Raw genomic sequence first — 16,472 nt, forward strand, 5'->3', positions numbered from 1 at the left:
CGACACCTCTCATTGAACTCAATAGCATTTACTTGAACGTTTTTACTTTTATTGCGCATAGTTACAGAATTATAACGGATAATTTGTTGTGCCAGAATCAATCCGCTGTAGCCGCACTCCGAGTGGTCCGTGGTTTTTCTTCGTTAATAAGTCCTAAACAAAGCCGCCGACGACATTTTTGCAAAGGAAAATGTCGCTTCAAATGATCTCAGGCACGGATCCCATTTCCGGATGTTAATGAAATTGAAAATTGTTGAAAAATTTTAGAAATTTAAGATGCCAATATACATATACGATTTCTGCTCTATTAAAATCACACATTAAGGGAAGAAATATAACATTCAATTTCGTTTCTAATTCTTGCAATAAATCTATGCAGACAATTTTTATATTGCATAAAGATTCGCAGTCTTAAAAGCAAAAGTTATCGCAGATTTTATGCATTTATGACAAAAATAAGCAGGTGTAATTCGAAACAGTAAAAACATTCGAAGAGTGAAAAAAACTTGTGTTATATTATTTTCAATCTTTTATAAATATTAAGAAAGAAAACCAGCGTTTAGTTCACTCCAGTTTGTTGCAATTTAGGTAGACAGTTTTTAAACTGCGGATTTTTATGCAAAATGAGAAAGAACTGTCTGCATTAATTAGAAGATACAGCAACTACATATACACATTTCTTTATTTTAATTATTTTAATAAGATCAAAATGATGGAACAGCATTATTAAATTTCTTCGAATGTTTTCACTGCTTTGACTTTGATCTAGTATTTTTTGTTACAAATGCATAAAATTCGCCGTCAGCTTATCATTTAAAGCGGGAAAGTTTTTTGATTGTGGGTCACATCATTCACAGAACAAATAATTAAAACAGAAAGCGGTAGAAAATACAGAATCGGATATTTCAAAGTAAATACTTGTAAAAATCAGCAAGATGTAAATTGTTCATTGATAAATTTAAATGTCGACCTAACGTAAGCAATACGAATAAGTCGAAACCATATCCTTCCATCTTTCAACCGATATGTCGCATAGATCGAGAAATTACAATTGGGTGGACGTCAATAAATCAAAACTATTAGCTTTCTAAATGAAATATCTGTAAAATTTGATCAAAAAGTGCCACGATCTTTACAATCTGTCGTACATTCATTTTCCAAGTGATGCAGCGCGCACATAATACGAAAAATATTAGACTAAACGTCGATAAAGCAAAATTATTAACTTCTTCCCTGAAATATTTGTAAAATTTTAGCAAAGTGTTGGAAAATATTCACAATTTCTTGTGCATTCACCTTTCGGTTAATCTGTCGCGTGAATTCCTCGAGGAGTGTCAAGTTAAATGTCGATAAATCAAGATCAAGACACCATTATAGCTTCCCAAATGAAATATTCACGATGAGATTTGATGAAATCGTCCCTCGATATTTACAATTCTCGTTTGAACGAAAACCGTGAAGCACTTACCGCGACCGTCCAAAAAATCGCCCCAACACACACACACACACACACACACACACACTTACACACGTACACAGAAACTGATGCGTGTAAAAACTGTAATCCGCGGTGGCCCGGAGCACTGAATCCAAACGGTACGTTTATCCTCGATCATGGAAAATCAAACAGCGAATCGGTGTAGGCGATACAATCTGTTCGGCGCGGCGCGGCGCGGCGGTGCTGCTAAACTCGAACGACGCGGGGCGCGGCGGCGCGGCGGGTCGGGTCGGAATTCGGAATTCGCATGGCTGCAGGCCGCTCGAAAAACCGCGTGAAACAGGGCCGATATGCCAACAAGTACATTCCATTCGATGGAAATAAATCCGACGAACCAGTCGCGGAAGATGGGCAAAGTATCGCGGGTGAAATTCGCGGTTCGAAGCGGGATATGTGAATGCGAGGATGGGGGAAAAAGCGTTTTGGCCACAGTACCTGTTACTTCTCTCGATATATCTCTCACTCCGTAGCGCTGGACTGATGCCGCACCACCTGTTCGTGTTCCAGATTCTCTGCCCCCCACCCTCCCACCCCCACCTGCACGGCTGCTACTGCGGTTCGCAGATGTTTGAGTATGCTGCTATCGAGGATTGCGGGTGCAAACGAATCTCGGCTGAGAGGATCCGATTAAGCTACGGTTAATCGAGTAGCACAAGAACGCGAGCCGGCAACGACAACGACAACGACGACTATGAGAAAAAAAAACAACGGCGACAAGGTTTTCAAAGGACAAATGTAGGCTAGCGAGGGGCAAGTGGATGAGTGAGGTACCAGGTGAGATACGACCGAAAGGGACGAAACTGGTGGTCCGCTACCGGCGCCCGACGCTCGCATGATCGGGGGATGTTTCGGCGTCGGGGATCGCGACGTGTCTACTCGACGCAAGCTGCCTCCTCTGCCTCTGCCTCTGCCTCTGCTCCGCTCTGTCTTTCCTCCAACCCCAGAATCTGCGCTTACCTGTCACTGCGCACACTCCTGGTGAAAGCTACCCCACAGGACGCCATGGGGCGGATCTATATGTGGGCTAATTGGGCTGCGAGGAATGGGATCAAGTTCAATACGACCGACGACCGGCGACCGGCGACCGGCGACCGGCGAATCCGTGAATCGATGGACAAAGCGGCGAAGTCGAACGACGATGGTCCCGCCGCGCGCCGCCGCGCCGCTGCTCCGCGCCACGCCGCTTTCTGAACACACGGATTCAAAATATTGCCATGTCCCATCGATTCGATTCTCAAGTTTCTCTATGTACAGATTTAGAAGAGAGAATGTTTGCGGAAAACTTATGCTTTGTGCTCTATGGGAAATGAAAAGTTTCTGCACCGATTGCAACCAATAGATGCCAGACATTAATTAATTGGACCATTTATTTTGAAAGTGGGGTAAGTCCATTTTTTTTAAAAATGAGATATCACATAATTCGTGATTAATTTAGTGTAAACTTTTTATTGGTATCTAGTTAATATTTAATATCTTAAAAAATGCCAATGCTTTGTTCAATTTGAAATTGGCCAATAAAAGAAATTGCGCAGCGTTTCGTCGGGAAGGTTTTGGGACAATCCGCATTCGAAAAAGTCCATTCGTTCAAAAGTTGTGACGTCATTAGTGACCAGAGACGACTTTTCGCCCTCTTTTGAGCACGTTTCTGCTTATAGCTTTTGACTGGTAGTACCAATATCAAATTGAGGTACTCATTGAGAGAGGGAGAGGGTGAGAGAGAGAGAGAGAGAGAGAGAGAGAGAAAGAGAGGGATTGGGAGAAGGAGAAGGGAGAGCGAGCGAGTGTTTCTAAAACGTGGGGTACATTCTATGTGCAATATGTTTCGGATCATTGTCCTGTTGAAAATGAAAATTCTCTACCACCTCCAATTTTTCCGCACACCGTTTCAAATTATCTTTTAATATTTGCAGATATTTATATTTATTTAATATTCCTTCGATAATAACCTGGTTTCCAACACCGTTGGCTCCCATCCACCCCCAGCTTCTCGGTTGGATGTAGGTTTTTAAGATCCATTTCTCTATTTGCTAAGCTCCAAATTTTGTGGCATCCATCTGGTGCAAATATGTTAAATTTGCTTTCGCCAGAGAATATAACGCGTTTATTGACATATAAATTAAAAGATCCGCAAAATAATGAATATGCAACAACGGGTGTCAGTATAAACTGGATTCAAACCTGATGTGTAATCCGGTTAGGTGATATAATTTTGTAGAACAACTAGAAAATTATCTGAAATAATTATTTAAAATAATTGTGAAATATATATATATATGTATATATATATAAAATGACACGTTATGTGAAATAATATCTCGAATAAAGTTATTTCGATAGAGACTGCAGGCATGGAAGTAATTATAAAATAAAGTAACAAAGATATTTGAAATGAAGTAATAAAGATATTTGATATAATATTTCAAATAATGTTATTTCAGAAGTGGCCAGGTCTGGTTGCGGGCATAATTCTGAACTTTTTCGTATACATGTTATCGCCAGACGACATTCGTTTGCGACATAATTGCAAAAAACTGAAGCCACTGCACACAGTCCGTTTTATAACGTACAGGGAGGGTGTATAAAAAGTAATAGTAATTCTAAGAGTGGATGATCTACATCTTTGGATCACGCGGTAGACATCTGTAAAAGAAACTTTCCGCAAAATTGTTCGCAACAAAAAAATTGATGTTAAAGTTTTTTGTACATCGACACCATTTTACTTATCGAGAAGAGAAAAAGTTTGAAGGAAACATATGTCGCAAACAAATTAATAATTATTGAGATATAAGCTGTTACAGTTTTTGCAAAATTTGACAGTGCAATTACACGTACTACACAGACACCGTCTTCACCAGCTATCTCTCACTCTCCCTCCCGCCCTTTTTCTCCGTCGCCTCTCCATTCTCCATCCATCTCTCTTCTTCCCATCTTCTCTTTTTCCCTCCTCTGATCCCCCCGTCACCACCTATCCCACCATTATTGTCATGTTACAACAAATTGTATACAGTTGCAGTTATTAGTGATTTATTAAATCTATTGACTTTTATGGCCGTGCTCCCAAGCACCATCAACAACGATTGGCAAATATCATCAAACACAAGAAGCGCGATAAAGTTTAGTTCGACGACGTTCCTTCCCAATTTATTACAAGCATCGTGATTCCGTTCATAGGAAGCGTGGTTACGAGTTCATGTTACGTTATCGGCCTGTTAGCTCAACGGCAAAAGTAATCCTACAGGATGTACGAAGTCAGTTTTGTCTGAGGAAAAAACTTTAATAATTAGACTGCAGGTCTCTATGTTAAATAAACATTTTCTGCATCAACTAAAGAAAAATAATAAGAAAAAGAGTTACATAGAAATTGATTTCTTAATATTTAATTACGTTTTAAATAACATACCAGAGATATGACTGTCCTATGGGCGCAACAAGAGGCTACAGTCTTCCCTCGCATAGTGTGACTTTCGTCTCTACTGATAGTATTAATTTTTGATTCCCCCTTGGGCGGTCGGTCGCGCTACAATGCAACACGATCCGAGATCGGATATCGGTGAGGCAATACTAATGCAATGATGAAACTTTAATTCTAATTAATTTTAATGATGAAAGTTATTTCGTTACGAAACCATTACCAACGGATTGGTGAATTTTTTCTGATTAAGGGAGTCTTTTCCAACAGACGACGCTCGCGCGTGAACACTCACGGTGGTGCCCGTGCCGTGCGTGGACTGGTCTGGTCATCAGAAAGAAGGTGTAGACTGTAGGTACATCATCCCACCGTGATTCCCCTCATCCGGCGACACTGGACTCGAGTAATGTACACATTGAGCAATTTATATTATATTGTATTTCAATTACATTTGATATTTCCATTACACTCATGATTCGCGTAATTATCAATTACATGAAGTAAAAGGTTCGAATTAAGCAGTGTAAGTATTTAAATTAGCACAACTCTGCCGAGTCGGAATCCGTCCACTATAACCGTGCTCCGATTGGTCCGTGTTTTTCGTTAATAACTCGAAAACAAAGCGTTTCAAACAAAATGAACAAGGTGCTTAGAATCACGAAAGGAATCGCTCCTTTCTTTCTGCTACATTCCTTCTGCGACACCCTGTATATCTGTATATTTGTAGCATGCATGATTTTCTGATGTGGAAGACGTATATGTATAAATCGACTAAAGATATAAAAATAAATTCGAAACAATTCAACTTTCATCCAAGAAATAAAGAAGGAGAGGCCTTTCATCGTCAATACGAAAAAACTATCATTTCGATTTGTAAATTTTTCCCTCCACAACAAGTAAAGCAAATTAAGAGTTTCCCATGTTTGCTAACGATACACGGTAATACTATATCGGATATTAAACTTTTGTATCGAATATTAACTTTCATGTCAAGTCGACTCTGTGTAAACACTCGGCATAATGAACAATCAATTTATGAACATTTGTTTGCATCACGGAATTTCTCATATACATACATATGTATTGTATCTGTATTAATCCCTTCAAAGCGCCAGGGTTAAATGTCATACGATTTTTCATAAAATCGTAATTCCCTACTAAAAATGATTAAATCCTCGGTAAGCAACGCAATGGTTTCGTTAATATGAACGCTGCTAGCATGAATGTCGACGTAGCTTTGTAAATAATAGTGAAAATTTTTCACTCTTTCACTCGCATTTCGCTTCCTGTTTTAACAGAATCCATTTATTGATATCACTGATATTGACATCATGCATGAAATCCAATAATTCTATAGATTTTTCCATATATTACTGCAGATTTTTTTCGTCGAGATATCTAATGACTAGACTGCTGATGTTTATGCAATTTTCAATTTTTGTAGACGAACTTTAAGAAAGTGCTATGAAATAGAATTTTATTTTCCGTGCTAGAGTAGCTTTTTTAGATCTGAAATAAATTAAAATCGTACTGAACTCTGTCGTATTTGATATCCTAGCATTTTTTCAACATTTCTAAGAGCTATAATCGCATAAAGATCCACAGTCTAGTAATGAGATTGAATAAGGCACTTGTAATTTAGTGACGATGCGATGTTCAGTGTCTACATCACCCGATTTTGACATCTTGATTTTCTCACTATTGTTACGGATGGAGAAGAGATTCCGTTCGACTTTCTCATGGGAATCTCTTCAGGACCGTCTCTGCCAGGAAGCGTCCTACAATAACCTTTCGTATCATTTCGTATCACCCTTTTAACGAACACCGAACTCTGGCTCGATTCGATTGGAAGTGACAAAAAACGAGAGTCTGGCTCTACATGATCTCAGATTATGAACAGAGCATCCCAATCATTTTAGGAGTATACGTACGTATAAACCCTTACATTTTTACTCTCGTCGGTTAGATCTTGTGTAGTCACGAGCAGAGTCACGTCGCGTGTCACATTCATAGAGTCAAGTTCAGGCTAAATCGGGCGAGATCGGGCTAAAGTTCCCCTTCGTATCAAGGTTAACCATATACATAGATTCCGCGAGTCTGGTATAAATCTTTTAGGCAGTGATAAAGTTGCTCCGAATCCCCCGCATTGCCAGTGCGTCAACACCGTGCATCCTAGTTCAGGTAATATCTTCTTTCAATTCTCTATATTCTAAATTCAGTCCGTTCGCGACAATTACACAATTCTAATACAAATTCTTATAATCAGAATATATTTGTGTTCTTTGATAATTCGCGCAAATTCATTAAACCCATAATTATATCGTCCTATATCCTAATCGAGTAATTGAACGTCCCCACACGATACAATCTTACCGCTCGGATTGTATCAATTAAATTATACTAGTAACGAGGCCTACTAACAATCCTAGCGATTCCCTGATTTCGCATCATGTTCGCGTCCGCGCTGTTCTACAACCTCCTATTTAGCAGCTCCCCGGTTTCGCATCGGGTTCGTCTGCGCCTCGCGTCGCTCCTAGTGACTCCCCAATTTCGCATCGGATTCGTCTGCGCTTGACTCCATTCCTAGAGGCTCCCCGACTTCGCGTAATTAGAAATAGTGTACTTATTACTTAATTTGTAAATTTGCTGTTCTATTTGTGAAAAATATTACGAACAAAAAATTAATAGGAATTTGCATAAAATTACATTATGGAAAGATGAATAGTATTTCAATAGTATTTTTCAAATTATATTTATTGTATACTTTATTTCGTATGTGATTCATTCAAACATTAATAATTGAAGTAGTTAATAGATTGAGAGTAAATAGGATTAATAATGATTGTGCATAAATAGTAACGTCATTCGTTCGAAGCTGTAGCAACGTTCCAGTATTGATATTCGATGTTACGTACTGCTTTCTATTTATAGAACATCAATTGAAATTTGGCATACAGATGCCATCGACCAAGGATACCATATCTTTCTACGTTGAATCTGAAAAAATTTTAATAGTTAACGATTTAACTAAAAATCTTAATCCCATGCTAATCTGTAATTCTTGACTTTATGCATATTTTTCATCATATCGTCAACTGTGCTAGTATTACTGAAACGATTAATATAGAATTTGATATGCGGTTTGCAAAGAATGTCTAAATCATTTCGAAAACATACATTTACAGTAAACATTGCTATCATTTGATAAAATATGAGTCACTAAACTAACTAATGATCAATTAAAATGGTTTTAACCTCGGCACACACTGAATACCGGAATATTTTTATTGGCCATATACTACGACAAATTAAAAGTTCTTAATCAAGTTATAATTAGACAACGTATTTTTTATGCATTTATGGGAAAAATGGGTAGATGTAATTGATACCAGTAAAAATATTAGAAGAATTTAAAAGACTGTTATATTATCTTCAACCTATTAAACTTGATAAGAAAGAAAAAAGGTGGAAAAGTTTTATTTCGCATAATTATCCGCTGTCTAGTTATTATAATGGAGTACCGACGGCAGCACATTATAATGAGCGCATTTTTTAATATTAATATTCAGTAATGCAAAGTGTTCCAGTATTCGCAGCGCAAATAGGAAGAGGATGATTCTTTATAGAAAAAGGAGTTAAAAGTTAACAATAACATTTTCTTACACAAGACTGCGTTTCCGAGAAAATTGAAATTTAAAAATCGTCGAGCAAGCTTGCTTCGTTATACAGATAAAGTAGAAATGATTAATCATGAACAGACAATGTTAGTTGTTACCAATTTAATAGTTCGTGTATTTTTATGAACTTTTAAACTCGCTTTTCTCTTGAAAACGAAATTTCAAAAACCGCAGTTCCTGCATATTACCTTCGTTCACGATAGTTCCTCTATGTATATTCGCCAAACACATCCATCTGCGTTCGCGTGGTAGCCTTGTTTTTACAAAAGTCAAAAAGAAAGGTGCACCAGAGAAAAACTCGTCCCTGTCCTCCTCTTAGAAGTAACACAATGAAAAATTGTAATTATTCAATTTCACCAGAAAACATATATGTTCTGAAGATGGTTTTAATTAACAATATATTGTCAAGGTCATTAAAAAGGTGAGAGGAGTATAAAATTTAATGCGAAAACGGTTTCGAAAACCAGGGTACCCACTTAAATCGCAGGTGTTTATGCATTTAGATATACATATGTACACTGTACACAGTATGTTCGATTGTATAAAAGTATAATAAAATAAATTTGACAATATGATTGAAAGAAATGTTTATATAATATTCTGAATATACTAAAACTCTCATGTATGAAATTATTTTTAAGAAAACTGGGAATCACATAAACATCTCCAGTTTACTTAATATGAAGAAAATATAGAAGGAAGTGTTTGTATACGCCGTTTTAATTATAGCATCTGTTGGGAGGAATAAGATATTTTTACCGTCGTTATTTCAAGGTCCATGAAAGGTCAACTTGCTTTTTCAACGCGCTAACTGTGGCATTCCTTTTTCGGACTCTCACATCCAGCGATACCGATAAATTAGGTCACGTATGAAATTTTCATAGTCGCTGGTAAAGCGCAAACGTGAACCCGATATGTATTCATTGTTTACTTTTTATATGCAGTTGTCCGAGCGCATGAATGAAAACCCATGAAATCACAGGAATGAACAAATATAGGTATAAGTAAATGTACACACCCAATATTGCCTCGCAGTCTTTTAACTGTAAAAAATAATTATGTGAAATCGGTTAGAGAGACTTTTATACGTATATTTAATTTTATTCATATAAAAATTCTTTTGAAAAATCTGAAGCTGAGGTCTCTGAGACCCCATATTACCTTGCGAAGGTTAAAATATGTTAATGCAAATTGTCACAGAATAGCGCATCATTACAGAGAGACAGGTAACAGCGTTACAGGATACTTTTCGATTAAAAATACAAGTGCTTTCAAAGAGCCATTGAAATCAGCTGAATTACATACGTCACAGAAAGCTGTTGGAAACGAATTAAAATAATCATTCATGCGAGCCGATGCGAGTGCAATTTAATACCTACAAAAATTGAACAAGCTTGATACACGGAAAATGCACAAACGTAGTAATAAACGTCGCCGTTAACTCATTTCAAAGAGGCATAAAATTGTAGAATATTTTATAAATCGTCACTGTGCAAATTTATGTAAAAAATTGCTTATTTACATCGATATATTAACAATCACTTTTTTGCAGCAAAATCAAATCTGTTATGTACAGGGTGTAGAAAAAGTAATGGTCATCAGTCCTAGGGGTGAATCTACACCTCTGGATCGCTGGACATTTGTAAGAGAAACTTTCCGCAAAATTGCTTATACATACAAAACTTCTTTATTTTTCATTATTTTTTATGGGACTTCCACCAACTTATTTGTGGCATTTTTCTGATTAAAATGACACTAAACACGATATAATTTCAACTGTATTTAGTGGTTTAATTGACGATTAAAGTTTCGGGCACAATCAAGGACAGCGCGATCCGTGTTCACATGCTGTCCTTTCCTACGTTCGGCTTCCTTTGTACTTTCGACCGCGGTCAGAAATAACGCGACTTTACTGTACTGCAAATTACAATCCACACGTCCGTGTCGATGAGACACAGATGACAGAACGTGATCGTGTGCGTGCCTCGAGGCAAACGAAATTTAAAGGGACATTCGTCGCTAAGCCCGTACCAAGTCATCGTCTACCTACCCATTCAGATCATCAAGTTGAAGCTACAAAATATGAAAGAAAACCTTATATCAATTGTTATAGATATATACTAATCCTACATTATAAAATACTAACGTAAAGTATTCTTACAAATAGTGCAGGGTTTTCTATTCCTTCGGCGAATCCACAGCCAGCACACTACCATATATTCACGCGAATACGCGCAAATAATTGTGCTTGTCTTCCAGGCTTCTATGACATACCACGGCAGTGACGCCATATGATATCGAAACGGATATCATGTATTCTCCTCCATTTCCACTATCCCATTCCAGCACCATGCGCACACTCCAATGTCCCCCACTAACAATAAGACCGTAGAGTGCCGTAGACCACGGCGCGGCGCCCGTGACGTAGGCTAGTCTAGTCATCTGTGGTCATCAGAGAGGGGGTACATCATCTCACCGTGATTCTCCTCATATGGCATCACTGTATCGCGCAGTGTCGTGCCACCAAAATCGTGGTACCGTGGCACTAAACCATACCCCCACTATGTATGACCTACTGTTCCTTTTTCCAACGCGCTCGCGCGCTACACGCACCAGCGTACTTCTACCATGTGACATGGTCACATGGTAGGGGCAAGGTCATAGTGGAGGCTGGTGGGGCTATGGTATGCGGTGCGGTGCTAAGGGTGCTAAGCACTGCTTGCGACAGATGAAGCGCGCCCTTTCTCCATGGTAATCCACGGACGCTGGTGGGGCACACTGGGCGCTATGATGGGGACTGGGGACGGGGACAGTCTTGTCTGAATTCTGAATTGTGACAATGAGACGAAAATGCCCACCCCTGATCTAAGGGATATGTATTTGGTGCCAACGTTCCGCGGTCGTTTGCTGAAAGTCTGCTGCCAATCTAGCAGCACTTTGCTTACTATCGGGTTCCCATATATTTCTGTTTCTAAATTGACAACACTTTCTGCAGTAAATATATTGGAGATTTAATATTACTCTATAAATATTATGTTATAACACATGTATAATAACATCTTTATTACAGCAAATTATCTACAGTTATTTAGTTTTCCATAACTAATCTTGATAAACTTTGATAACATTTTGAATTTAATTATTCAAACTAGATCAAGAGATGTTTATAGTAAAAATGGAAATTCTTTACAAATATACTAATATATAAGAGGTTTCTCACTTTTTCCATGGAAGTATTATATACTTATCGACAAAATTAAATATCCAATGATAATCTTTATAATAATATATAAATTATATATGAATATATTTAAAACTAAGAATTCATTAGAAATGCTAAAAAATGCATAGATATAAAGGTGGAGTTATACAATTCTAATAAAAAAGATATTATACATATATTGATATGTGTAAAATTAATGAAAGTAAAGTATAAAATTCTAACTTTTTTTATACAGCAACTTCTTTATTATCAACTAAATGTTTCAACAAATGCCCATTTAACGAGGCACTTCAATTCATTGATCTTTTGCAACTACTTGCTTCATATACTTTTCCATTCTAGAAAATATACCGTAGTTTTATATTTTATTTATCAGTAACACATATTTTCCAAAAAAAAATGAACAAATTGTACAGAAATTACTTAAGCATAATCGAATGAAATATCTGTAGCATTTCTGGTGCAAGTAAGTTTTTTAATGTATTGTCTATTTTATATATTTTATATATATCATCTTATCCATTAAATCTTCTTTACAAGTATGAGCAAATTAGTAATGACAAAAAATATTTTAATCCAGCAAGCAATACTTTTATGAGTTATATGATGTTTCAAAATACATTTTTTTTCCTTGTTTACCTTCCTGTTTTAAAGCCATATAAGTACATGTTTGGGAATGCTGTAAACTAAATATTTATATGTATGTATATCTATGTATAATACAAATACTAATTGTAAGAAAATTGTTTTCCGGAAACAATTATATACGTTTTCGGCACACTTTTTGGTATCTACATTAATCTTGATTTACTTAAAAAAAATTGAATAAATGATGCAGATTCTCGCTTAATAGTTTATATTTATACAATAAAATGTTAATTATCATAATGAGGAGAGAAAAATTATTATGAAGATGGAACCAATTATACATATATCATGTAGTATGCTAATAAATAAAGTACTTCAATATATGTAAATGTTATCGAAGTTGTTATACACACATTTTAAAAATGCAACTTCACACATTCGTAAAATTTGAAATATGCTCGATCACTTATTATTTAAAATTCATAATTATAAATAAAATTGATTACGTTCCATAATCTATAATTCAATTATTGTAATATCTTTTACGTGGTATTGTATAATCACGACAATGATAAATAAGTCAGGATTATCAGACAATTAGTTAGTAGACATAATGACATACAGAAAATTTAATATCTGTATAACAAAACAATCAACCCAGTACTTTTGTTTTGCTTCAGGGATACATTAATGGTACCAAAATCAGAGCTATAAATTATACTAATTGCACAAGCCATTTCGTAATTGAATATGAAAAAAAGGAGGTCACGCAAGATGCTACATTCACTTAGTTTCGCTATAAACGAATAATTTTAAGTAAAAACCCACAAATTTACACTAACATTAAGTAATTATCCATTAAAATTATACCTTTTTTGCAGAAATAGAAATCTTCTTACAATCGATGTATTTTATTGTTAGAAGATTCTTTACAAATATGTCTGATGAACCAGCGAATAAATCTAAACAACATCTTTGTATTCCCCGCAATATAGAAAATACAGTTTCATTCTGTTTACTCTTACAAAACTTTTATTATTTTTATAGCAAAATTGTGGACATAGGTGCAGGGTGGTACGCAGCTGGTGCGGGTAATGTGATCAGTAAACTCGGAAAAATAGGGGTAATGTCACTTTGCATCATGGATGATCTGAGATCAGTTGTCCATAGCATATCTCCGAGTCCACTCTTTGGCATTACGTATTGCTTCAATTTCATTTACTTTCCAGAGTTCAGCAACATCATTTGCCAAAGGATCGTCTGGGTTCGGCGCGCTTAAAAGTGCTTGTATCGACAGTAAAACTGTTCTAATTTGAAGAGCAGGACTCCATTTCTCTTTGAGGATATCCAAACAAATCCTGCCCAATCTATGTAACAAATATAAACATTTTTAACAAAAAATATACAAATTTCAGTTCCGCTTTTTAAAATTCCATAACCAAGAACACCGATCTAACAGGAGGGTAGACTTGTTTCTACGATTTCAAGGGTTCGGGATGCGTTTTCTCATTTCTTGATAATGCTCTCGATCGGGTTTGTCAGTAGTCGAAAGCGCTAGAAATTCTATTAATAATGCAAATTATGCCTCGTACATGTAAAAATAGGATTTTTGAGGGCGATTGAAAAACCCCATTAATACCCCAAGATATTTCAATACTACCCTTTGGTAACGTTAAACTTTTCACTCTACCATTCTAAATATTTTAATATTACCCCTTGGTAACATATTAAACTTCTCAATTTGCTTTATCGAGAATTGAGAAGGCGCATCCCGTACCCTTGCAATCCTGGAAACGTGAGTCTACCCCCTTAATCTCATCGATGTTTTCCAACGACAAAGCAATAACATCTACGGAAAAGTTATTTCAATCACGATAGAAACAAAGCGATAAAAAATTAACATATAAGTAAATACCTGTCTATATTTGGATGATAAATTTTTGTAATGAATCTAACTTTAGGCGCAGACATTGGATAGTCTTCTGGTAGGAACAACTCAAGTTTAAAAAGTCCACCTTCGAACGGCGAATCTTCGGGTCCAGTTACTATTACATGAAAATACCTAGCATTTGTATCGTCTGGAACAGCGCTGATACCAGGAACTGGTTCTTGCATTAATCTCTGTGTTTCTTTGATAATCCTTCGTGGTAGAGCAGCCATGTTTGATGTAAAACCCCTAAAAAAAGTTTTTTTGCTTCCTCTAACTTGTTTTTCAATCAATAAATACAATCTAAAATAAAGAACGCACAAACTGAAATACAATTATCTACTATACATTGCATTGCCAAAGCACGTTGTTTATGAGTTATGATAAATAGTTTCCTTTTTTAAATAGGTTATACTATAAATTTGAAAGAATATGCAACTGCTTTCCTAAAATATAAATCATATAAATATATATATTCAGTATATAGTGAGAGAGAGAGAGAGAGAGAGAGAGAGAGAGAAAGATAGTAATAACATAAAAATGTAGGCTTTCTTATACAAAAGAATTTATTACTTTATTCAGAGCACGTATATGTGAAATTATAAAATAAAATTGACTACCTCACAGAAACTTAAATGCATAATATAAGGAACAGTTACGTGAAAGAGATAAATGCAGAAATTTCCTAACACGTGTACAAAATTTGATCGATATTCTGATAATTTTTTAGTCAATTTGTAGCATAGCATAAAACGTACACATAAGATACAGGCATGAGTTAATAAATGACCAACAAAAGTAAATGTAGGTTATCAGAAAATGGTTTACTTTATTTTTATAAACATAGTGTACACTATGGAATTATCGAAAGTTTTATACTACAAGTCTTCAACAGGACCGGCAATGTGTGCACCGTTAATTGACAGTTTGTCACGCTACGTACTTAAAGCTCTACTGAAAATGAGAAATTTGTATCGGTGTACAACAACAGAACGTATTGTTCAAAGACGAATCTACCCAGGGGTTATCGTAACGAACGTGACAACATTGAATGGATCGAACGGAAAAAGCGTAAATGTACAATGTTTCTCCTTGAATATCTTTGCCAACCTCCAAAGCTGCTCGAAGACTTCTACATATGCGTAAACAATGAATTCGTGCACGTAGTCACGTATCGCGTAAAACTCAACTGTGCAGACAATCCCAGTTGTGTAAGAACGTTGAGAAAAGATTGGTTTACGTATAGCCGTAAAATACGTACGATTATCTGAAAATTTCCCCGCGTCACCCCGCAAAGTCTGGCAGATCGTCCGCCTCTCTTGGTGGCCTTTTCTTCTGGAAACCTCCAAATCGATTTTTAATCCTATTTTCGCAGTCGGTCACCGTCTTATGATGATCGGCTTCCCAGCCGACTTTAAAAAAACTATTTGTAATCTATGATACAAGCCCAAAGAGACACTTAACGAAGTGTTAATTAAATTTCCCCACGTAAATGTGTGCTACAGTCCTCGCAACCGCTTCTCGCGATTCATCTTATCACGCGTTGATGGCGCTGGACGTGAATTCACTGCGTAAACCAATTTAACAGTTTCTTCGAGGAACACTTCTCACTGCCGTGGTACGACACACTGGATAACTTCGAAACAAAATTCAATTATACACTGTTACTATCCGGAACATTCTTATGCAAAAATCGGATTAATTTTATTGCGAATACAGTTCTCAGAGAAATGTCGTTTATGTAACCAATGATACTCTACGAAACTTTTATGTATAAAGAAAAATCGTAAACCAGTTATAATTTACTTTACTATTTATGAGAACGTATTGCTTGGAAGTTTGAAATGTTTATTAGCGTAAGTAGATGCGTAATTAATTGTATGACTGCATAATAAATGTATATATACAATATATATATATACTTATATATATAAATTATGTAGTTACCAAGGAAAAATGTGTTTTATTTACATATCTAAATTATTTAAACTATTGCGTACGTAGTATTAGTTTGGAAAAATGAAGACAAAATATATGAATACATTCGGAAAATGTTTAATGGAAAGAGAAATATATATTTATGTATCATATAAGTTTCAGAAGACCAATTTTTAGTATCGGTAATAACTCTCTGGTATATATGTAGAATC

General features: G+C 36.0%; 2 protein-coding genes across 11 annotated transcripts in view; both read right to left on the bottom strand.

Moving 5' to 3' along the window:
- The window catches only part of LOC143215895 (ras-specific guanine nucleotide-releasing factor 2), a 64,941-nt gene extending 62,526 nt beyond the window's left edge, over nt 1-2,415 (bottom strand). For 4 of the 8 annotated variants that reach the window (XM_076438500.1, XM_076438498.1, XM_076438499.1 and 1 more), the window contains exon 1: nt 1,934-2,415. The gene's annotated coding sequence lies outside the window, so the exon portion shown is untranslated. The other 4 variants (XM_076438495.1, XM_076438496.1, XM_076438494.1 and 1 more) reach the window with 4 other exon arrangements.
- A 10,954-nt stretch (nt 2,416-13,369) lies between these two features.
- On the bottom strand, nt 13,370-16,075 carry LOC143215896 (ubiquitin-conjugating enzyme E2 N). 3 transcript variants are annotated; one of them, XM_076438501.1, is made up of 3 exons: nt 15,584-16,075; nt 14,311-14,571; nt 13,370-13,762 (listed from the first exon to the last, which is right to left on the bottom strand). In XM_076438501.1, the coding sequence occupies exons 2-3, from the start codon at nt 14,553-14,555 to the stop codon at nt 13,552-13,554; spliced, it is 456 nt and encodes a 151-aa protein (XP_076294616.1). In that variant the 5' UTR covers nt 14,556-14,571; nt 15,584-16,075; the 3' UTR covers nt 13,370-13,551. The 3 variants fall into 3 exon arrangements, with proteins under 3 accessions (XP_076294616.1, XP_076294618.1, XP_076294617.1); XM_076438503.1 differs by lacking the exon at nt 15,584-16,075 and adding an exon at nt 15,433-15,451; XM_076438502.1 differs by lacking the exon at nt 15,584-16,075 and adding an exon at nt 14,644-14,754.
- Nucleotides 16,076-16,472: the final 397 nt, after the last annotated feature.

The sequence above is a fragment of the Lasioglossum baleicum genome, chromosome 14, assembly GCF_051020765.1.
Source record: "Lasioglossum baleicum chromosome 14, iyLasBale1, whole genome shotgun sequence".
NCBI lineage: Eukaryota > Metazoa > Arthropoda > Insecta > Hymenoptera > Halictidae > Lasioglossum > Lasioglossum baleicum.

Excerpts from the sequence above, each read along its gene's own strand:
- LOC143215896 (XM_076438501.1), bottom strand. The coding sequence starts at position 14,555 with ATGGCTGCTCTACCACGAAGGATTATCAAAGAAACACAGAGATTAATG. Across the intron at positions 13,763-14,310 it reads TATCATCCAAATATAGACAG|ATTGGGCAGGATTTGTTTGG; the intron begins GTATTTACTTAT and ends TTTGTTACATAG.